The 24,063-nt window shown below is 42.1% G+C and overlaps 1 protein-coding gene across 2 annotated transcripts in view; it reads right to left on the bottom strand.

The window, feature by feature from the left end:
• Window positions 1-22,732, bottom strand: part of adamts2 (ADAM metallopeptidase with thrombospondin type 1 motif 2) — a 416,207-nt gene extending 393,475 nt beyond the window's left edge. Inside the window, exons 1-2 of one of the 2 annotated variants that reach the window (XM_062970293.1) lie at window positions 22,642-22,732; window positions 18,496-18,626 (exon numbers count right to left, since the gene is read on the bottom strand). In XM_062970293.1, coding sequence (XP_062826363.1) covers window positions 18,496-18,532 — 37 coding nt within the window. In that variant the 5' untranslated portion in view covers window positions 18,533-18,626; window positions 22,642-22,732. Of the gene's footprint in view, window positions 1-18,495; window positions 18,746-22,641 lie in introns of those variants that run through there. The other variant, XM_062970294.1, reaches the window with a different exon arrangement.
• Window positions 22,733-24,063: the final 1,331 nt, after the last annotated feature.

Here is a 24,063-nt window from a genome sequence, read left to right as displayed (position 1 = left end):
CCAGACACTGATCCAGTATCCGAGGGGCTTCCTTGCATTTTGGTGGAAAAGAGTAGTAGAGTTGGGTGTCATCCGCGTAGAGATGGCACCGAACTCCAAAACCCCGGATGACCTCGCCCAGCGGTTTCATGTAGATATTGAAAAGCATGGGGGACAGAATAGAACCTTGTGGGACCCCACAGGACAATGGCCAGGGGTCCGAGCAGGTGTCCCCCAGCTTCACCATCTGGGAACGCCCCTCTAGGAAGGACTGAAGCCACTGCAAAACAGTACCCCCAAGGCCCATCCCAGAGAGACGTCCCAGAAGGATACCATGGTCGATGGTATCGAAAGCCGCTGAGATATCCAAGAGAACCAGCAGGGTCACACTCCCCCTGTCCAGCTCCCTGCGGAGGTCATCCACCAAGGCGACCAAAGCCGTCTCGGTACTGAAACCAGGCCTGAAGCCAGACTGCGATTGGTCCAGAGAATCCGTATCATCCAAGAATCCCTGGAGCTGAGAGGCAACCACCCACTCCAAGACCTTGCCCAAAAATGGAAGGTTGGAGATTGGTCTGTAGTTATGCAAGTTGGTCGAATCTAGGGAGGCCTTCTTTAAGATAGGTCTCACCACCGCTTGTTTTAGATTAGATGGAAATCTACCCTGCTCCAAAGAGGCATTAATTATTCTCACAAACCAATCAAGCAACCCACCACTGGCCTGTTTTAAAAGCCAAGATGGGCAAGGATCAAGGGCACAGGTGGTCGCCCTCACCGCTCCAAGAATCTTGTCCACATCATCAGGCTGCACGAGCTGAAACGAATCCCACAAGATCGAACAGACAGAAGCCTCGGTTACCTCACCTGGCATTGCAACAAGGCCAGCATCTAAGTCGGAACGAATCTGAGCGACTTTGTCTGCAAAATGGTGAGCAAACTCGCTACACCGAGTTGCCGGGATGTCAGGTGCCCCCCCAGCCTGAGGAGGGTGGAGGACCTCCCCAACAACCCGAAACAGCTCTGAGGATCTAGTTATGTGTTGACTTATCTCACATCTTTTCATGTCACTTATTGTTGCTTCCCTATTTAAATGCAGTTGTTGTTGGGAATTCAGGTAGAGGTGGAGGTAGAGTGGTGTGGATAGGAAAGGAATAAACTTTTGTTGGTAGCAAAGAAAAGTTTAAATAGATTGATTCTTCTCTTGCCATTCATATTCCACTCTCCCCAGACAAGGATGGATTTTCCACCTTCAAATTACATATATTTAGAAATTGTAGAATCATTTATAGATTTAGATTTAGAAGAAATCACATGGGCCATCTAATCCAACCCCTGCCATGTAGTAAAATATACAAATACACAGAGATATGTCAATGATCTCTTCACAATTCCCCCACTGCCAATACTTCCAAAATGTGTTCTCTTATTGAGAGAGCTGGGTATGTTTAACTTGGAAAAAGGAAGGCTGTGAGGGGATATGATAGCCATCTTTAAATATGTAAAAGAATGTCATATTGAGGGGGGAGCTTATTTGCTGCTGTTCCAGGAACTAAGACATGGAGGAATTGATTCAAACTGCAGAAAAAGAGATTCCACCCTAAACTTTAGGAAGAACTTTCTGATGGTAAGAGCTGTTTGTCAGTGGTGCAGCTGTAGAATGTATTGGATACTGGAGACTGGATGGCTATTTGTCAGGAGTGCTTTAACTGGATGTTCTTGCATGGCAGGAGATTGGACTGCATGGCCTTTGTGGTCTCTTCCAATGCTATGTTTCTATTATTCTAAAGTGTCATCAATATACATAGCATTTTTCTATAAAAGAACAACAAAACAGTTCTTTGCCCTTCAGCTTACAGTATAATTGACGCAAAAGGAGTGGCAATATGAGAAGGGAGACTATGACTCTGGAGACCAGGGTTCAAACCCCCACTTGGCCATGGAAACCCACTGACTCTGGCGAGTCACAAACCCGGCTAGTGGGGATAAGAGAGAGGGCCTTCTTTGCAATTGCCCCCGCCTCTGGAACTCTTTCCCAAAAGACATCAGAATGATATCTCCCAAAAGACATCAGGAAACGAATGAAAACCTTCCTATGTTCCCAAACGTATGGTGAAATGAATGAATATATGGCCTATGAAATATGGAATGGTTTATGGAAACAGCTTTTAAATGTCCCCTTTACTATTATTTATTTATTTATTTATTTGCAGCATTTCTACCCCGCCTTTCTCACCCGAGGGGACTCAAGGCGTCTTACAAAAACTGGCAAAAATTCAATGCCAATAACAAATTCAATAAAATCAACCCTAACACATTTAAAACAGTTACATATTACTTAAAACAGTATACAAAACTTAAAACATATGGAATACTTAGATCCATTCATCCAGGAACCTTGCACGTGGATCTTAATTCAGACCATGTTGAGTCATAGTGCTATTCATTAAACGCTTGCGTGCATAACCATGTCTTTAAGTTTTTCCTGAAGCCCAAAAGAGTTGGGGCCTGCCGAATGTTGCTAGGGAGAGTGTTCCACAGCCGAGGAACCACCACTAAGGAGGCCCTGTCCCTCGTCCCCACCAGCCACGCTTGCGAGGCAGGTGGGACTGAGAGCAGGGCCTTCCCAGACGATCTTAAAATCACTAAGCTCATAGGGGAGATATGTTTGACAGGTAAGTTGGACCAGAACCATGTAGGGCTTTATAGGTCAAAACCAGCACTTTGAATTGGGCTCAGTAGCATATTGGCAGCCAGGAGAGCTGGCATAAAAAGAGGAGTAGTGCACTCCCTATATGCCGCCCCAGTTATCAATCTGGCTGCCGCCAATTGTACTAATTGGAGCTTCCGGGCCGTCCTCAGAGGCAACCCCACATAGAGCGCGTTGCAGTAATCCAAACGGGATGTAACCAGAGTGCGGACCACCATGGACAAGTCAGTCTTCCCAAGGTACAGATGCAGCTGGCACACAAGTCTTCATTGTGCGAATGCTCCCCTGGCCACTGCCAAGATGTAGGGTTCTAGGCTCAGTGATGAATCCAGGAGAACAACCAAGCTGTAAACCTGTGTCTTCAGGGGGAGTGTGACCCTGTCCAACACAGGCTGTTACCCTATGCCCTGTTCGGCCTTACAACTGACCAGGAGGACCTCTGTCTTGTCTGGATTCAATTTCAATTTGTTCACCCTCATCTAGTCCAACACAGCAGCCAAGCACCAGTTCAGGACATGGACAGCATCCTTAGTGACAGGTGGGAAGGAGTGACAGAGTTGGACATCATCTGCATACAGATGACACCGTACCCCGAAACTCCAGATGATCTCTCATCATGTATATGTTAAACAACATGGGGGACAGAACCGAACCCTGCAGGACTCCACAAAACAATGGTTGTGGGGCCAAGCAGGTGTCCCCCTATGACACCATCTGGTAATGACCCTCCAGGAAGGACCAGAGACACAGCAGAACAGTACTTCCGAGCCCCATTCCCACGAGGCATCCCATAAGGATACTGTGGTCTACGTTATCAAAGGCCACTAAGATATCCAGCAGATTCGGCAGGCCCCAACTCTTTTGGGCTTCAGGAAAAACTTAAAGACATGGTTATGCACGCAAGCGTTTAATGAATAAGCACTATGACTCAACATGGTCTGAATTAAGATCCACAGTGCCACACTCCCCCTGTCCAGCTCCCAGCATAGATCTTCTACTAAGCCAACCAAGGCTATCTCGGTACCATGTCCCAGCCTAAAGCCAGACTGCACCGGATCTAGAAAATCAGAGTCTACCAAGAATGCCTGGAGTTGCGCAGCCACCACATGTTCCATGACCTTGCCCAAGAAGAGGAGATTGGAAATAGACCGATAGTTGTCCAATTGAGTGGGGTCCAGTGATGGCTTCTTCAACAGTGGTTTGATCACAGCTATTTTAAGGCTTACTGGAAATTTGCCTTCCCGAAGGGAGGCATTCACCACCACCTTCATCCACTCCGCCAAACCCCCTCTAGCTTCCTTCACCAGCCAGGATGGGCAGGAGTCTAGGATACCTCTCTAAGCACCTTGTCCACATCCTCGGGCTGAACCAATTGAAAAGAATCCATCAAAATGGGACAAGCAGATGCTCGTGTTACATCCTCGGAAGCTGCTGTTAATATGGTGTCAAAACCAGAGTGGATCAGAGTGACTTTGTCTGCAAAGAATCGAGCAAATGCTTTGCAGCGGGCTGCTGAGTTGTCAGGGATCCCGTCTTGAGAGATGGATTTAACAAACCTCTAACAACTCAAAACAGCTCCGCCGGACAGTTCTTTGCGGATGCAATATTAGCTGCAAAGAAGGAATTCTTTGCAGCATCTATTGCCATGGCATATGCCCTTAAAAAGGAAAACAGCCATGTTTGGTCTGACTTGCTACGTTCTGACTGCCACACATGCTCTAGTTCCCTATTCTTTCACTTCATTGCTGCCAGCTCCTTGTTAAACCAAGGAGCTGGTTTAGCTCAGCTATTCGAGAGGGGACATTCCAGAGTGATCATGTCTATTGCCCTAATCATCTCCCCATTCCAAAGAGACACCAGAGCATCAACAGGATCACCTACCAAGGTGGCGGGAAACTCCCCAAGAGCCATCTGGATCCATAAGCCTCCTGGGGCGGACCATTTTAATAGGTCCTCCACCCCTGCAGAGGTTAGGGGCCACAGTAAGCCTAAACCTGATCAAGTGATGCTTGTTCCATGGCAACGGAGCAGTGATCAGCTCCTCCACACCACCAACTTCTTCCCATCCCTAGCAGAAAACCAAGTCAAGTGTGTGCTGCGCTCTGTGTGTGGGACCAGATAGTAATTGGGACAGCCCCATGGTTGCCATGGTGGCCATGAAGTCCAGTAAGGATGGTCTCAGCATGGACATTGAAGTCCCCCAGAACAATGAGCCGTTGGGATTCCAGCGCCAGGCTCGAGACCATCCTCTCTAGCTCAGGCAGGGAGACTGTAGTGCAGCAGGGTGGTCGGTACACTAACAGAATCCCTAATATGTCCCGGTCACCTACCCTCAGGTGGGCACATTCAAACAAGGTTGTCTGCGGAATGGGGCACCAGATCAGGGGGATGGAATCCTTATAGACTACTGCGATATCGCCTCCCCGCCCTCCAGATATTGGTTGGTGCTGCATGGTATAACCTGGTGGACAGAGGTGGGCGAGATTAACCCCCCCCCCCCCAACCAGCCAGGTCTCCGTTATGGACTCCAGGTCTGCCCGCTCATCCAGGATAACGTCCTGGATAATTGCTGTTTTTCCATTTACAGACCTGGCATTAAACAGCACCACCTTTAATCCGGAGGGACCGCCAGCCTGGGTACCCAAGTTGACCATGTCAGGAGGCCGTTTTAGATCTATAAGAACTCTCTTCCTTTCCCTAGGCCAAATTAATTTAGGCCTCCCTTTCCTGTATTTCCCTCTCCCCTGAACCACTTCTATGGGGGGGGGGGGCTGATGGAAGACCATCCCCCTCTTCATGGTCCATCATAGAGATGGCGCTAGCTTTTAAATATGGGCAAGAATCCTGTTTTTGCTGTGTCATACTCCAACCTCCTTTAAAGGTACCTCTTTCCTTCCCCCACTCCCCCATCTTAGGAGTTGCCAAGATATTGTGTGAAAGCTCTGTAACTCCCTCCCTTCTTGCCTTGAAGTTCTTAAAGTACAAAGTGCTAAAGGTGGGGTGAGATCTAATTCATCAGTTTCTGTAGTACAATCACTGGGGGAAAGGGAACTCAGCTGGAGGTTAAAAGGCAATAATAAATTTACAATTAAGATGCCAAGAAGTATTGATCTTACCACAGCCTTATTCAGTTCATTAATTGGTAAAGTGCACAAGTGCATTGACATAGTCTATCCAAAGTGACTGTTCTTCTGTGGTTGACGTAAATTGTAATAATAAGCACTGGTCTAATAATAGACCGTCCCTCCCTGCGCTCATAAATAGCCCTCCCTAACCCTCAACTAAAGCCCAAAATTTATAAACCAACCCCAATTCATAGCAGTTCATAATAAGATGTTAGACAATAGATTATAACATTGATGAAAGTGCTTAGTCCAGGGTTGGTCAACAGGACGATTTTAAGTTGTCAGAAGAGTCTTATGATATATCAAATGAGGTAGAGTGAGGGTCAGTCCAATAAGGTGCAATAAAGCAGGTTCAGTCCGAAAAAGTGCAATAAAACAGGTTCAATCCGATAGTGCTGAGTGGGGAAACTCACTGCGGTATGCCAAAAGTTGAAAACAGCCTTCAGTTTCGTTGAGGTAGCGAATGGTCACAAGTAACAAGTTCCTACTCGATGGAGGTAGTTCCTACTCAGTGGAGGCAGATTTGTTGTAGTGCTGTAATGGCTGTGATGGCAGGCCGCACTCCAGCAGCGGCACACGCAGCTGCACCTCCATGCAGCAACGATGGACAGTGCCAAGCCCGGGCCAACAGCGGAGGGCAGCAGCCACAACAACAACACCCACATGGCCCCCAGCAAGCAAAAGCAGGGGCAGACGCCCCCTCGTCAGCCGCCAACCCACTGACACTAGAGAGCCTGGACAGGCTGCAGGGAGCAGCCGCCGCCAACACCCAAATGGAGAAGGTTGGAGTCTGCGCGGCAGCGATAGTGGTGTCCATTCGACTAACAATGACAGCCAGCGGCAACAGCCTCAGTCTCCCAAGCCTCCTGCATCAACCACCAGTCCACAGGCAATGAATGGCCCGGCTCCACAGCAGGAGGCAGTGGAGTAGCCGCAAGGCAGCAACAACAAGAACACCTCCAACGCCACCAGGGCACGCCGCCCCAACAAACCGGCAATCGGCTCTCCACTCGGCAACAGTCGACTCTCCACTCGACAACAACCAGCCACAACCAGGAACCCACAGGCAGCAACTTGGCCACAGAATGGTGGTCTCCAACAAGGTATGGGGAATGGGAACAGATCGTATAATCCTTGATATATTCAGGCTGCTGGGTAGAAATTAGTAGGCACAGTTCTTTGGTTCTTATAGTCCTAATGGCCTCTCCTTCCTCCCTTCCACGCCGGACTCCGACCCCTGCTGCTCATTCACTCCCTATAGCGCTGAAACTCTACTAATGTTGTTCAATTTGTTTTATAGGATGGTTATTATTGTTTTATTGCTTTTATAACTATTTGTTTTATACTTCTTAAATTGTATTTTATTTAAATTTTATTTAAATTACTGTGCAATGCATTGAATATTTGCCTTTTTATGTCTGTGCACCGCCCTGAGTCCCCGTGGGGAGGTGGGGTGGAACATAAATAAAGTTTTGTTGTTGTTGTTGTCTCGGCCTCAGATGATATCAAAAACAAACGTCCTCTGAAAAAATTGGCTTACTTTAGTGTTTCTATAAGTTGGAAATGAGTGAAAGGCACCCAGCAACAATAAATTAGTGAGAGAAGAAATAGTTTTTGCATTGTTTTAACTTGCATTGATTTTAATATGTTGCATTGAGAAGCAATCAACAACACCCATCCAGGGTGAGAAAAGCGGTATACAAGTGAAGTAAATAAATAAATAGAGTCCAACAGCCTTATTAGATACGTTGCCGGAATTGCCCTAGATTACAGTGGATCCTGGCAACAGTCACGCGGGGGAGGGGGGGGACACCTGTCACTCCATGTCCTGCATCGTCCTGGCTTCCTCTTACTTCATAAAATGGGGGGAAGCTTGCTTAAGCCAGCTAGACCCACCTTTGCTTTTAGAAAGATGGGAAGCCACCCCTCGGGGGCAAATTTTTAGCGACAGTAGGGTTTTTGCTCCAGTTCAGCCACAGAATTACCCCAGAAGCAGTTCTCCCAGGAGTGATGGGAGCCATCAGGCTCCATGGCTGAACTAAAAGAAAAGTAGCTGCTGCCGAAAAAGGTGAGTGTGAAGAGGTCCCTATTATCAGGAGAAAGGTGAGATATAAATGAATAAAAAGATAGCAACAACAAGGTAAAGAAAAAACATCCTCAAATAGGAAGGCATGAGGGATTTGACATTCAGTGTCACACTCCATACCATAAGTTACGTTTTGAGAGAAAAAATATTTCAGAACAAAGGGGAATAGTGTGAAATATCATATGATTAGCAAAATGTTAAATGGATTGAGGAAAATGAAGAGGTAGAGCAACAAATGCCACAACATTCCAACACATTTGCCTTTTTGGAGAGGCCAGTGTCACGTTCCCCTTCACTAGCTATTATCTTTGACTGTGATTCAGAAGTGTCTGTGTATGCCTAGGCTCATAAAGAGGAATTGGAATAAGGACTGTAGATACTGTGTGCCAGACATAATGTGGCATCATTATTTATCAAGAAGCCACCATTCTATGCTCAGTGTAGGAGAAAAAAAGAGGAGCTATTCTAAGAACTTCAAAATCTTAGGCAAACAAAATATGGTACACCTCCATTAATGAAGCCAATGTATTCCTGAGCATTACTTTTTAAACAGAAAATTTGGTACCAGATGCAGGAATAACACAGAAAGAATAGGGAAAGGTTCATACTCTACAGAAAGAAAGAGTAACATAGTAACATAGATATACCTGAGTATTATGCAAGCGTCTGGTGTACAGATTCTATTTTACATGGAGACCCCCTCTGTAGCTTAAGGTGAGGGCAGTGGGGGACCAGGTTTCCCATTAAGTTCCTGAAAGCACCCCTCTCGCCAAATGCCAAATCTGCTGGGAAGCCTGGCTGCATAGAGGCATATGCTTATCTTGGTAGAAGAAGGATATGAACTCTTTTCTCAGTAGAGGGAAACAATCGAAGCCTAGCTGTGTAGAGCCATATGCCTCTCTTGGCCAAGGAAGGATGGAGACTCTTTCCTCAGCTGAGAGAGACATAAGGATCTGTTCAAGCTGAGCTTCTTGCTAGATATATCACCCAGAACAAGGGGCTGCTTTTGGAAACTCAATGTAGACAACCTGCACCCCAACATTTAAGTGGGTTCTATGTGAAGCACCAGACAAGCAAGGGAGGGGAGAGGTTGGGGGAAAGAGACCACCTCCTGGAAAAAAGCTTCCAGATTTTATTTAAAAACCATTACACAAAGGACCCCTTGTGCAATACATGGGGCAATTGTGTGTGTTTGTATATGTGCATATGAATCAACACTATGTAGTTAGAAAACTTTATCTTACAGAGTTTCACAGTAGTCCAGTCACTGAAAATGCCACATCTCTAACTAAAACTCTAAGATAAAACTGTCTCAGCATAGACTGAATATACCTTAATGCAAACAATGGTTACTCAGTGTTCCATGGTAGTGTCTGGAACTAATATTCAAAAGAAAGGGGGATTAAATGTTATGTCATTAATTCTCTAAACTGTCTGGAAAATATTAGTCTGGAAGCAGTATGATAGAAAGTGCATGCATGGAGCAGCTACCTACTACGTTTAAGGACCAAGAACAATGGTTATAAGTTAAAACTGCATGTTTTTATAGTAGCATTATTAGCAGGGCCGGCTGAAGCTATAAGCCGGGTAAGCAGCTGCGGGTGGTGCAAAATCTGCTAGGGACACCTTTGAGGCGCCGGGGCTTAGGGAGCCCAGGGAGGATTGCAAGGGCACCTCCCTGCATCCCGGTTCATCCTGGCCCTTGGTGCTCGGCTCAGAGCACTCAGCCTCAGCCTGGAAGGGAAGGAGAAGGAGTTGACTGTCAGCCCCTGGCTATCTGTCATTCAGGCGGCTCTGCCCCCTTCCCTTCCCGGTTGAGTGCTCTGCGCCAAGCGGTGTCACGCCCAGGGCAACGAGAGCACTAAGAACCGACACACGGAGGCCAAAAACTATCTAATATCTTTATTAAAGAAATATGTAAGAATAATAAAAACAAGTAGGAAATATAGTCCAATAAAAAACCTTTCAGGAAAGGTCAGAAATAGTCCAAAATTATATTGTCCAATATTTTATATTAGAGTCCAAAGTTGAAGATCCAAACCGAAACACACTCTATTTGCAAGCAATAGAGTGGGGAAACGTCCAAACTCTTTCCAAAGTTCGGAGTAAGTCCAAAGCAAAGTTAGAAACAAGGCTTGAAACTAAAAACAAGGTCCAAGGCTGGGAACAAGGCAAGATAGTTCTTGAATACTTGGCTAGACAAGGCAAGGCAAGGAACTGGAGTTGCGGACTTTGCAAAGTCCACACTTGGCTGGAACCACGAAATCACTCCCGAAGTAGATCTGTTGACTCCGCATGGAATTCTTCGTGTCGGGCACTTTTATCCCGGTTTCATTTCTCTGCAAAGCAGGTGTCCAGCTTCCTTTCCCAAGGGAAAGGAGAACGAAACACATCTCCCTCCAGATGCGATCCTCCCTAGAATTTCCCAGGGGAACATGGCTAATTAGCGTCTTGTTTAGCTGCTATTCTCAAGCTCCTCCGAACCTGCTCTTTCTCACTCCTGCCCGCCGCATAGGACTGTTTCCTGGGAAAAGGAGGGGAGGCAGAGGGAAAGGCCTGGTCAAGGTCTTCCGTAATGGGCTCTCGGGTAGAAACATCAACATCAGGCATCTGGAAAGATTCCGGCTCTGGCTGAGCCGGCAAAAATCCTCTATTTTCCTCCTCATCAGCCACAATGGCACTGGGATCAGGACTCCATGGCCCATGGGACATCACAAGCGGTGATGGCCAGGCCTCAGTGTTGGGTTGTGGGGGCGATGTGCAACTGGCCCAGGCAGGGACAGCCACCCTGGTTCAGCACCGAAGCCTGGCCGTCACTACTGGGCTCAGAGTGCTCAGCTGGGAAGAGAAGAGAAGGAGGCAGAGCCACCTGAATGATGGACAGCCAAGGGCATCATTATTATTATTTATTGATCATCTGGAAAAAATACACTGTGTTGTCGAAGGCTTTCATGGCCAGAGTCACTGGATTGCTATAGGTATTTCAGGTTGTGTGGCCATGTTCCAGAGGCATTCTCTCCTGACATTTCACCCAATAAAGCTCTGGTTTGTAAGGTAACTCTTTTATCTATTCTATTGCCCTCTACCTTCTACCTTTTATTTTTCAGTGATTGCTTTGGGGGGGGGGGGGGGGAATGCCAAAATACTGTTTGCTTTCACTTAAAAATTACCTAGGGTTGGCCCTGGTTATTAGAGATAGAAACGGTCTCTAAAGATATTAGGCTAAGATAAACTAGAATGGAGAAAGGACTAAGTTGGACTTTTGGAGCAGAGAAAGAGCAAATAAACAAACCAGAGAGAAGACGTGGCATGACTCGTAAGCGTATTCAGAAGCTGAGTAGCAAAGCACAAACCATAGACCACTTGCTACAATGCAGCCTGAGCCCTGCCACATGCACAATGGAGGACCTTCTTACAGTGACATCAGAGGCACTCCAAGTGGCCAGCTTCTGGTCAAAGGAAACCTAGTATAATGTTACGTTTTTAGCTTTGTTTATGTTTTTTAAAAAAAATACATTATAACTGTACCCTCAATTCGCTTCTGGCACGATAAATAAATGACTCCTAAAAATACCAGACTAGCAGAATTTAGGATAAGTAGGAACGACACAAAGAGATTTAAGGTCACTGAAGCACTCATTAACACTATAATTGCTTCCCTCTCTGTGACATGTTTTAGCACATTAAACACTCAGTGTAGCTGCATTTGAAACACATAAACCATCCAAGAATAAGGCAGCAAAAAGAATGCAAAAGAAACAAGAAAACAAACAAAAACCAGCTGTGTGACACAAGGTCACAAAGTGCTTAATTATTAGGGACCTGCATAAATACTTTTCCATTTTGAGCCTTGAATTTCTAAAAACGTTGGCTGGATTGCTTGCTGCATTTCTACAAAGGCTGTTAATTCATATACATCACTGTAGCCACAAGAACAGGCTAGAACTATCTGGGTAGAAAAAATACTTGTAATCAGTTGCATTTTCTAATGCTGAATGTTCAAGCAGGGATGTAATGTTTGCTTATATCATTCATTTCATTGTTGCATGAAAGAATTAATAAAATTTTATTCCTACTGGGTAAGATAATAAGACTTTTTTTTGCATGTTTTTGGTGATTTTCCATACCTAGGGGCTTTTTGTGAAAAAAGTCATTTGCTCAAAAATTGTTTATGAAAATATTTCTATCCCATTCTTTATCACAACATCTCAGGACAATGTACAATCAATACTGAAAACAGAAATAATTTGAACAAAATGAAAGCATATCCAACAAAATTAAAAGCACTTCAAAAGCAAGTTAAAAACCACTGTAAAAATTGTAACCATTTTAAACCACATCCGTGTTTTTTAAACATATTAATCCCCTAAAAAGCCTTAATAAAAAGCCACATCTTGACTTAGTGCCATAAAAGTGCACAAAAAACCCACATTTTAAAAAAATACGCTTATGCCAAGACCTCTGTTTTCTATACATAAATGTTGTTGCAAGGAAACCACCAAGGAGTATGAAATATGACATACTTTATGGTGATTGTCTAGTTTTTCAAGTGTTATACTGCTAGTGTCAGCAGATCTAGTCATCACAACCAGTGTCAAGTAATGAGAGGAGTGACAATCTAACAACATTTGGAAGGCTACATGACGCCTTCACATAGAATAATGTCATATTATAGTCGACCTTAAGAAGGGATAGTTACATTCTACCATTAAATTGTAGGGGTTTTTTTGTTTACTTTTATCATTGAGATGGTTGGACCCATTAAGTAGTGGAAGAGAAATACCACGATCCAAGTGCTCTACCTTGTGTTATTGCATTTATATTTTAAAGTATGGTTGTAACTATTTTTTAAAGTAACTTTCCAAGCTCTGTCAGCAGAAGGTGTCTAAGTCATGACTACCTCAAAAGTACTTCCAGCCCTACATACCACAGTGCTTTGGGGGCACATCTGGGGTGGTTAAGGACTCGTTCTCATTCCTTTTGTTACTCAGTTTTAGCACAAAAAGATATTACAGAGTTATTCCGTTAAAATTAACTGGGAGGAAGATGTGTTGTCAAAGGCTTTCATGGCCGGAATCACTGGGTTGCTGTGAGTTTTCTGGGGACCACCAAACACAGTAATGCCCAAACACGAATCCAGGAACATGAAAGGCACTGCAGACTAACTCAACCAGAGAAGTCAGCCATAACAGAGCACTTGAGGAACCAACTTGGACACAGTATATGCTGGACCACTCTAACAACCACCATGTCAGACTACAGAGAAGCCACTGAAATCCACAAGCATGTGGACAATTTCAACAGAAAGGAGGAAACCATCAAAATTAATAAAATCTAGCTACCAGTATTAAAAAAAATCTAAAACAGTGGCTCTCAACCTGAGGTCCCCAGATGTTTTTGGCCTTCAACTCCCAAAAACCTAACAGCTGGTAAACTGGCTGGGGTTTCTTGGAGTTGTAGGCCAAAAATATCTGGAGACTCCAGGTTGAGAACCACTGCTCTAAAATCAGGACAGTAAATAAAGAACATCTGTTGGGGGTGCTATGAATGCAATTTTCCTACTTCTTGGCAGGGGGTTGGACTGGACGGTCCACGAGATCTCTTCCAACTCTATGATTCTATGAACAACATTCAGAAAACAGGGAAATCAAGGCCAACTAACACCACCCAACAAAGGATTCCCCCAGGCAGGAAGCAGCCAGGCTTTGAAGCTGCAAGCCTATTCAGTGGTAATCAAGCTGGCAAATTGCAGCATTCACACTTGCCTCCAACAGACAAGAGTTCTTTCTTCCATCCTGGACATTCCACAGATATATAAATCTCACTTGCCTTGTTTCCATACAGCCCGGAAAACTCATAGCAACCCTGGAAGGAAGATATTTTTAGCATAAAGCTACATAGACAAAGTCAGATGATGTGGGTTGTGTCCATGAAAGCTTATGCTAGAAATTTCTTCTCCTCAATCTGAAAGGTGCTTTTGGATTCCATGTGGTCATACTTCTACTTGGCATTGTTGCAAATGGAATTGGAAACTGTACTAAGTTCAGGATAAGCTGGGAGGTCTTAGGCAATGCCACATCCTCAGCTATAGACTGCTTTGCTTTACATCTGCTGAACTCCAGACGTTACAGAATAAATTGGTTCTGATATTTTTGGAACATGGATGGGCCGTGTGCAGCTTTCCAGTTGTTGTTAAATTCCATCTCCCAGCATTCTTCACCGTTGGTTTTGCTGGAAAGGGCTGATAGGAGTTGTAATCTAACAATACCTGCTTAACATTACATGAATACCACTTTTGTTGCCCTGTAAGGATTCTGTCCTCGTAGCCTTTTTTTCTATTGACCTATTTTCTGCAGGAGGGTTTTGGTGCCAAAGAACCTGGCTGCCCCTCTAATAATCCAGATTGTGCAGAGCTATTTCTTAACATGCAATCATTTGAAAGAATGGCAAGATAGCAGTGTTTGGCGTGGAAATACCTTCACAAGAAATAAGAAAAACCAATTTGTAGCACAGATAGCTTCAAAGTTATTTCTGTCAGTTGAGAGACCGCTTTTTACTATTTGATTCATGCTTTGGTTTACTATTACTTTGATATTTTCAAAGTTGGTTTCTTTCCCACTTCAATACTGTGTGAGACAGAGTGTGTGTGTGTGTGTGTGTGTGTGTAAGTTTCATTGTTTATATAATTAAAACTTATAGATTTTGGTTTATTCAGTTACTCATGTGAATTCTTTGTATACAAAAATGGATGAAATGTCTACCTTCCATCTATGAATAGACAAATATGTTCTATGAATCATGAAAATGTCTCTACAGTCTCTAAATATCAAAATTCTCCAGGAACTTATATAATCAAAGCACCACATTTGAAATTAGTTTCACAACCTCCCTGTGTGAAAGCCAGCATAATAATACCTTCATAAACCTAACTTTAAACAATTTAATATCTTCACTCTGTGATGGAAGAAGCGTGTGACAGCTGTCTTCCTGAAACATTATAAAAGTTTGATGCTTGCCATAATCTCATATTTAAAATCCCAACAGAATAAACTATTATTTTTAAAATCAGAAACTGGACTTTTCTGAATCAAATGCTAGTTACATTTCCCCTCCAAAATGTGCATGTTATTGTGATCACCTTTCCTATTTCCTCCTTCTTGGTGCTCCTGTACTTTTAAATGCTGTGCAAAAAATCATTTTGCGTGAGATGAATTACTATATTCATTTTTAGTAAATATCGTGAAATATACAGCTCTAAGTTCATCACTTAATGATTATCATATTCTCTTTCTGGTTGCTTTGAAATTTCAAGGCTATTGGCCTATTCTTGAAATTATAAACTGTATTCAGCCAGAATATGAATTGTATAGACTATTAGTGTTAAAGGTTGAGGGTTTTCTCCTATTCCCTAGTTTTAATTAGCCCTGCTGGGAGAATATTGGTGTGATGTGTTGATCTATGAATAAATTCACATTTACAGTTGGAGTTCCTTTGGCAGCCATTTGTAACCTGCTATCTTTGTTCTGCAAACTGCCTAATACTTGAGAATATTTCCTATTAGTTATTTAAAAAAACCCAATTACTATTGATCAACAGCTGAGGTCAGCAGACAGGTACTATAGTCCAGTTTTTATTATATGCCATCAATCTTTTAAAGAAAATTGATAATTACAGCAAACTATTACTTGCCTATTTTTTGTAAAGTATTCCCATTTGAATATCATTCTGTTGTGGATCACATCAAGGTAACATAGGGTGCAATCTTGGGAGTTTTAGTTTGCTGAGGCACCAGTATTCTTAGGCAGAGCAGGCTAAAGATCTTGTAGAACTGAAACTCACATACTAATTCCCTTGCATTGATGCATCGTGACAAACTGCATTGAATGGGTGTGGATGCACCCAAAGCAGGACTTGTGACCCAGTGTTACATTGGCAACTCAAATGATTATCAAAACCTGCTGTTCCCCATAATTCAATGGTACAGTACATTGAGAGGGAGATGTTTACAAAGAAGCTGAAAAAAGAATTAAAGGATGGTTCCATGCAAAACTTTTATTTGTAGTTTTCTCTGCCTCAAATGTGGAACAGGAGGGAGGAGCTATCTTTGTTTCAATGCTTTTTGAATTTTGTAATTGCCTCTTCCATTCTGTTATCAGAAAAAGCTTTTAAAGAGCTCGTGGGCAAATCCACATACATTTTAAAATTTCCTGTACTGGCAAATGCTCTAGTCATTTTTAAAACAGTTTCATTTTAAACGGATAGTGTTTTTCATATTACTTCTCAGGAAAAGAATCCTTTTGTTTCCCTAATCTTTTGCACAGTACTCTCGGCCTTCTGTATCTATGGATTAGATTCAACCGCCCAGAGTTTGATTTTTTTTTTAAAATCCAAAAGTCAAACTTTAATTGTGTCATTCTATATAACCAGAACCCATTTTATTATGCCACTGTATATAATGGAATTAAATATCCATAGATTTTAGTGGTTTCCTAGAGCCAAACCCCAACAGATACTAAGGGGCCGATGTACTGCAATTGTTCCAAATCTCTCAAAATGGAGTGATTAGGGATGTGACTAATCTGCTGTGATGACCTTGTGTGTGCCACTACTGACATTGTGCTACTATTGACATTGCTAACCCCACCCTCCTCCACTATCATGATATCCAAGCTGTAAAATGTCTTACTATCCTGATGTGGTCCTTCTTATTTAGGCTAATAACAGCTTACAAAGAAGGCAGACAAAATTCTCAATATAAAGACACATCATTAAATACTAAAGTCAGCCGCTAAAAGAACTAAGGGCACCAGATCCTCTCTGATCCTGGAAGCTAAGTAGGGTCAATCTGGTTAGTATATGGATGAGAGCTTGCCAATAAGTACCAAGTGCTGTAGACTCTATTTTAGACTGAGGAAGGAACTGCCAAAATCACCTCTGAATATTCATTTCCCAAGAAAAACCCTTGAAATATATGGAATCATCGTAACTTGACACATGACTTGAGGCACACCAAGGTCAGGATGCCCTTGTCTTTCCAATATCTATAAATGATTGAGAAAACTGGATAGTGAAAAAATGATAACTAAAGAATCTTCTCATTTGAAATGTGGTACCGGAGAAGACTTCTGGGGACAACATGCCAAAAAGATAAAGAAAAAGATTTTGGGACAAATCAAGACTGACTTCTCCCTGGAAGCCAATTGACTAAGCAGAGAACCATTCTGTGAAAATGACTTACTAGAAAAGATCATCTTGCTTAGGAAGGTTGAAGGCAGTTGAAGAAAAAGGCAGGTGGATAGACTCAACCAAGGAATCCACAGCATGAGTTTGCACGATCTTCTCAGTGCTGTTGATCACAGGATGCTTGGAAGTCTCTCATTCTTAGAGTCACCATAAATCAAAGTTAACTTGACAACAATGTCTCTAAGAATTTGCTTCTTCTAGCATTGAATCTGATTCCATAAATATGTATGCAGATCAGCTGCTTATTCAATCCTGTACACTAGGATTTCTAAAGAAGTTCTCAATCATTTCAAAAGGGAAGTTTATATACACATTTTTATAGAGTTTCCAAATCAGCACAGGCTCAGAATCAGTATGCCAACACCCTTTTGATAAACATTATATAGTAAAATAGCATTAATTAATCTGACCTTAAAAATTCCAATATGGCATTCAACAGAGAAGCATTTACATAACATAGGAGATATTTGCACATGTCACAATTTGCTTGCCTGTTTACAGCCTGAAGAAGAAAAATTAAATGATTAAATCCAGATTGCAGGAAGATGAGTGGTTTGGGGTGGAGGCTAGTTTCATTGGTTTTTCAGCTGTATGATGCATTGCATCTGTTCTTTGTTTTAGAAGAGAGAGCCAATTAAAGTAAACCAGAAGTTTGGGAGACTGCATTTTAATGGGGGGGGGGGGTTGTACTGCAAGAAATACTTGATGAGCATCAGCTTTATTACTTATGCAGGCAGGAATTCAAAATGCCATTACAATTGAAAACATTCGAGAAGTCAGGCCATTTGAACAATTTCCTTTAGATAAGCCAAATATGTGTGCATAAATTCATATTAATGGTACATGGCTCTTAGGTCCCTGGCTTAGTTTAATGGAGCTAATGGAGTTTTGCCATCTATCCAGAGTGGACAAGTGGGTCTATAAAATTGGTCCCATGTAAATACAACTTAATGTTTATGGTTTCCAGACATCTAGGACAAATCCAGACAACCCAGAAATTGGCGGTGACATCCAGCATCAAAGACTACCTTCATCCTGGATATGAAATACGAAATAAAGGAGATTATATCACTAGGCAACCTTTCAGAGCAGACAGAACACGTGAGGATACCTGCTGTTTTGATTCTCATTTATCAACAGGCCACTAGAACCATGAAACAGCACTGTACCACTGAATGACAGAAAATATTCATTCTCACCAGAAATATAATTTTCTGTAACTTTTTTTCCTATGACATGGATAAAACCATTACATAAAATTCTAGCAGTTTGGAAGCTAATGAGATGTCCACATACTATCCATTTAGTATTGTATACTAGATTGTTACTACTCTCTTTCTCTCTCACACACATACCTCTCTTGCAGAAGTTTATTTCTGCTTTCATGAACATATCATAATCCAAAATGGGTATAGCTCTTCTTCATCTTAATCACCATGATACTTCATCTTGTTGATAGGAAGCTTCTCATTGGTGTGGAAATAATCTATTGGACAGATGGCAAGCTATTAACCTCAGCAAACTGAAAACCAAAACCAAGTTTACAACAACATTTGTTATAGAACTCCAATATGCTGATGATAATGTAATCTGTGCTCACTCAGAAGAAGACATACAAGCCACTCTAAACACCTTTGCTGAAACATCCAAAAAGCTTGGCCTCTCACTGAACATCAAGAAAATGGGGGGTGATCTTTCAGCAGGCACCAGCCAATCCCTCTGCAATGCCAGAAATACAGTGTAATGTAGTAACATTAGAAAATGTTCATTTCTGCTATCTTGGCTGCCACCTCTCCACAAAAGTCAATAACAGTGTCAACATTGACTTTGAAAAACACCATTTGAGCTCTGCAAGTGCAGCATTTTTTAATGAAACGGAGAGTTTCTGAAGATTGGGATATTAGTAGGGATACCAAGAATGCTTGTTTATAAAGCTATTGTCCCCCCAACCCCATTATATGCCTGCAAAACAGATGTCACACTCAACTCTTGGAACAATTCCATCAGCGTTTCCTCCAAAAAATCCTGCAAATCTCTTGGGAAGACAGGCAGACAAATGTCTGTGTGCTGGAAGAAGCAAAGATCACCAGCACTGAAGCGATGATCCTCCACCATCAACTTCGCTGGACTGCTCATGTTGTCTGAATGCAATCACCATCTTCGAAAACAATTACTATTCTCTCAACTCAAGAATAGATCATGGAATATTGGTAGACAGCAAAAGAGTTTTAAAGATGGGCTTAAAGCTATCCTTAAAATTGTGGCCCTAATCCTCAACCATTCTAACTGGAGGTTAGCTGTGATCAACAGTGCTGTGGAATTTGAAGAGGCACGGATGAAGGGAGAAAGGGAGAAATATGTCTAGAGGAAGACGCGTCAAGCCTACTCTCTTCGGGACCATCTTCCATCTGGAAATCAATGTTCTCATTGCGAAAGAACACAAAGATCAAGTATAGGTCTCTACAATCACCTACAAATCCACTACTAAGACCCTACACTTGGAAAGTAATCATACTCAGCCACAAGGGATCGTCTATGATATGATGATATTTGCATTTTTCCAACTTTTTCACCACTATCTTCTGTGTATGTAGAGGGCTAAGTATTAGGGTAGGGCAAAAAAGTCGAATCCCTCATATGTTGGATCCAATTTGTTTGTTTTGTCACTTTTGAACTGAGTTTTGAAGTGGGTTATCCCTCAGTGTATATCCCATGATATCGAACCAGGATAGCCAATTTTTCTAATGGTGTTGTATGTTTTTCGGTACTTAAGCCAATAAGCCATGCATTTTTAAAGCTGTGGTTGCTATTCAGGAGAGAAATCTCCTTTCCCCTTTCCCCATCCTGAAAGGGCGGCACTGGGGGAAAGTGGTTGCTTTCTATGGGCCTTTTAATCTGGGTTGCAAGAGAACCAGGTTGCAAGAGGAGGGAGTCTTGTTTGCTCTCTCAGCAGGATCTCCCTTGCAAACCACTCACTCTTCCCCTTCGCAGCCTTCCCTTCTGCTTTTGCCAGAAGCTTTAAGTGAGGAAAGGGGGGAAAGGACAGGGGATCAATCCCAATCCACGATCCAGATCACTTCACTCCGGTTTTGTGCTGGCAAAACCCCAAACTAGAACTCTCCATCCAGGTTGGTGTGTGACTGACTTTCCACTTCAGGGGGGTAAGAAAATTGGAAATGGGCAGGGAAAGCTAAAATATATATAATATTAATAGTATCATTCTGGGAAGGGAAAAGGTTGCATTTTAGTAGTTTTCCTTTTAAAATTTGCTCCATATTTGTGTGTATGTGACTTGTGTAAGCCCCACTCCTGAGCACGTTCCCTCCCTTCCTGGTTAGAAGCAGGCTAAGCCCCATCGGAAGAAATCTACTCCTAGATTCTTCTTATCCCAGATTATCTGGCAGTGTGGACATATAATCCAGTTCAAAGCAGATAATCTGGGATCAGATCCTGGGATAGATGAGCAGTGTTGAAGATCTACACTGCCCTATATCCCAGGATCTGATTCCAGATTATCTGATTTAAACTGGATTATATGAGTCCCCACTGCCATAAGAAGAAAAGGAAGGCAGAAAGGAGGGGGGAGAGGAGAAGAAGTTTTCCTTGGCTTCCCTTTCTCTCTCCCTCTTTTGCACAAAAGTTCTCCAAAGCTTTGCAAACCTTCTCCTCCTAAAGGAGGAGGAGGAGAAAGAGGAGGAGGATGAGGAGGATAATATATGTCCCCACTGCCATATAATCTGGGATAAGATCCTGGGATATAGGGACAGGGCCTCAGGTGAATCTACACTGCCCTAATTCCCAGGATCTGATCCCACATTATTTTCTTATCCCAGATTATCTGGCAGTGTGGACTCATATAATCCAGTTCAGAGCAGATAATCTGGGATCAGATCTTGGGATATAACAGCTGTGTGGAAGGGGACACAGGCGAATCTTCACTGCTCTAATTCCCAGGATTATATGAGTCCCCACTGCATATAATCTGGGATAAGAAGAAAAGTGATTGATCTGGATCAAGCTTGGCACACAGACCCAATATGGCCAGCTGTGAATCTTGGGGGAGTTTTGGGAGGGTTGACCCAAGACTTTTGGGAATTATAGTTCACCCACATCCTTAATACATTTTCTCATGTGAGCATTCATAAAAAACAAAAGACTGAGGTTTTAAGCCTCACAGGAAGAAACAGTGGGCCCTTTTTGGGACAGCATGGTGTAGTGTAGTGGTTTGAGAGTTGGACGATTATTGTGGCTTCATTCCCCACTCAGCCATGGAAACCCACTAAGTGATCTTGGGCAATTTACACACTCTCAGTCCCAGAAAACCCAATGAAACAGTTTCAAACCAGGAACAGATTTCCTTATTCAGAGGCTGGTGGCCATCTGTCAGGAGTGATTTGATCGTGTACTGTGATTTATGTTCCTGGGTGATAAATGTCATTTCCTAATTGGTTCTGTCATAGACACATGGCAAAATTTTATGACACTGCCTGAACTTTGTCTTTGCTCAAGGGACATGGTGATATAATAGCACATTATGGTTTCCTGGGACACTGTTCACCAATTTAACAAAGTTTCAGCCACAAAAACAAAGTTTCTGTAGTAGAACAATGACTTTCAAAGTAAAGACAACCCAATGAATCAGGAAATAAGACTTTCAAACCACAAACCAATTTCTGCAATGATTAAAAAATTGTTTATTATAAAAGCTATGAAAATTCATCAAAAATCAGAGGATAATAGAAACATTCTGAATTTTGGTGAGCTAGCAGTGTTACATATGTTCTACCACTGTACCAAGTTTGAAGAGGATAGCTCAAAAAATGAGGGGCAGGAGAGTCCTGTAAAGTTCCCCCAGTACTGTTTTTGGCCACTATGCATGCATGTCTGCCATTAACGAATTAATTTCGAATATTCCAAATATTCGTTAAGTTTCAAAACTTTTTAGGCCAAATTTTGGAAGTGGTTTTAAAAACGAAGGACCAGCATCCCCTACTTTAAAAGCGAGTATTGAACCATTTTTTTCATGGATCGCACATGCCTACTAAGTATACTTTCAACAAAGCAGTTTTGAGAGACCAATTATGCAAATATAGGCGCAGAGCAAACTGATCACATGCAATGAATCTGATGTAAAAAAGAGAGTGTGATCTTTGTGATGCTACGTATATATCACACTTTGGTGCCACTTTAACTGCCATGGTTGCATCGTACAGAATCCTGGGTGTTGTAGGTTGTTGAGGTACTAGATCTCATTGGCAGAGAATTCTAAATACCTTACAACACTCACTGCTAATCTGGAGAATTGCAGGTCAGTATATCCATGTTCGTATGCATATACATAATCAAATGATTATAAAGACACCTTAGTTAGAAATATATATACAGTATTTGCACACATGACAGGAAGAAAAAAAGCAAAGTGACCACTGTCCTTGTAGGCTGGCAATAGTGCAAATGGTATATGTTTTTTCACAAGCAATCTCACACCACTCCACCGATACCTCAGAGTCAGGCGTTTCCAGACTTCTAAGCTTCACCCTCCATAGGGGGTTTAACAGACAACTCTTCTCTCCTCCACTCTTCCTTATATGGAATATTGCTGAGTAGTTAATAAAGCACTGTCAATCCTTTTCCTGTCCAGCTGCTTTGCCTGATTAAAAACTGCTCTACTCATAACCAGCCACAGGGTGTAATCCTGAAAGAGCATTAGCTTTTCTTCACAGAAGTGCTTCTTTGAGTTGCAAAAAGAACTCCATTTAGGATAACACAGTTCCCTCAGTATGAGGGAGATCTTCCAAAAGAGATAATCACTATTCCAGAGAAGATGCAAACTGAAACTAGCATAAATTAATAGTTAATTAATATGAACTATGGTATTTTTTGGATTTTTATCCCAGACGGACTCAAGGGTTGCTGTAAGCCAAAGCCACCTTGAAGACAACACCAACAAATATGGCTAGTTGTCCATTTTATTATTTTAATTGGTGATCTAATTCAATCTTTTTCTTAACATGTTGTGCAACTTCCCTACAAATATATCCAGGAGTAATTTTCCAAGTTTCTTTTAAGTGAAGATTAGTACGATAGCATTCAACTATAACTTTAGACACACTTATTTGGGAGTAAGACACACTGACTTCAGTGGGTTGATGTCTGAGTATACATTTATAGGGGTGCTCTGTAAGAATAGTTACAGCAGCTTATACTTTGCAAATGAACAGCCTCCTGAATTTCATCAAATTTACTGTTATCATGAGTATCAAATGTAATTATATTTAATAACAGATTATTAAGAAAATGTCAATAATTATACACACACACACACACACACACACATCTGGTGCTCTGTATCAACGGATTCTGCATCCTTAAATGGAACCATTCAATATTTTTTTAAAGAAAAAGAAACAAAGTGCAAAGCTTGATTTTTCTCTTTTATATAAGGGACACAATTTTACTATGCAATTGTATATAATAGGACTTGAGTGACCACGTACTATTGGAATTAAACTCCAGCACATATCAAGGGCCTATTCTGTATCATTGTGTGTATGCGTGCATATATATTTGCTGGGGTTAGGGGCTCAGAGTCATTGCAAAAATAGAAAATCTAAAAAAAAAATGCTTTTTTTTAAAGCTGAAAGAACATCTTCCAAAGAACATCTATGTTCTCTAGCCCAACTTCTGCCATAACCTATCGATAGAAATTCACTGGGGGACCTAGAGATTTCTAGAGAGACGATCTTAAATCCAGAAATAAACAAATGTTAAGCCCAAATCAGAAAAAATACTGTACTCAACCTGTAAGAATAATAATTGTACACAATAGGTAACTTAACATTTTCAACGGTCCATGAAATAGATATTAAATCAAAAAATACTTGTAGGCTGGACTAAAAATGAAAGGCTTCTATGAATATATT

This window comes from Anolis carolinensis, chromosome 2, assembly GCF_035594765.1.
Source record: "Anolis carolinensis isolate JA03-04 chromosome 2, rAnoCar3.1.pri, whole genome shotgun sequence".
NCBI lineage: Eukaryota > Metazoa > Chordata > Lepidosauria > Squamata > Dactyloidae > Anolis > Anolis carolinensis.
This window is presented reverse-complemented; position numbering and strand designations above follow the sequence as displayed.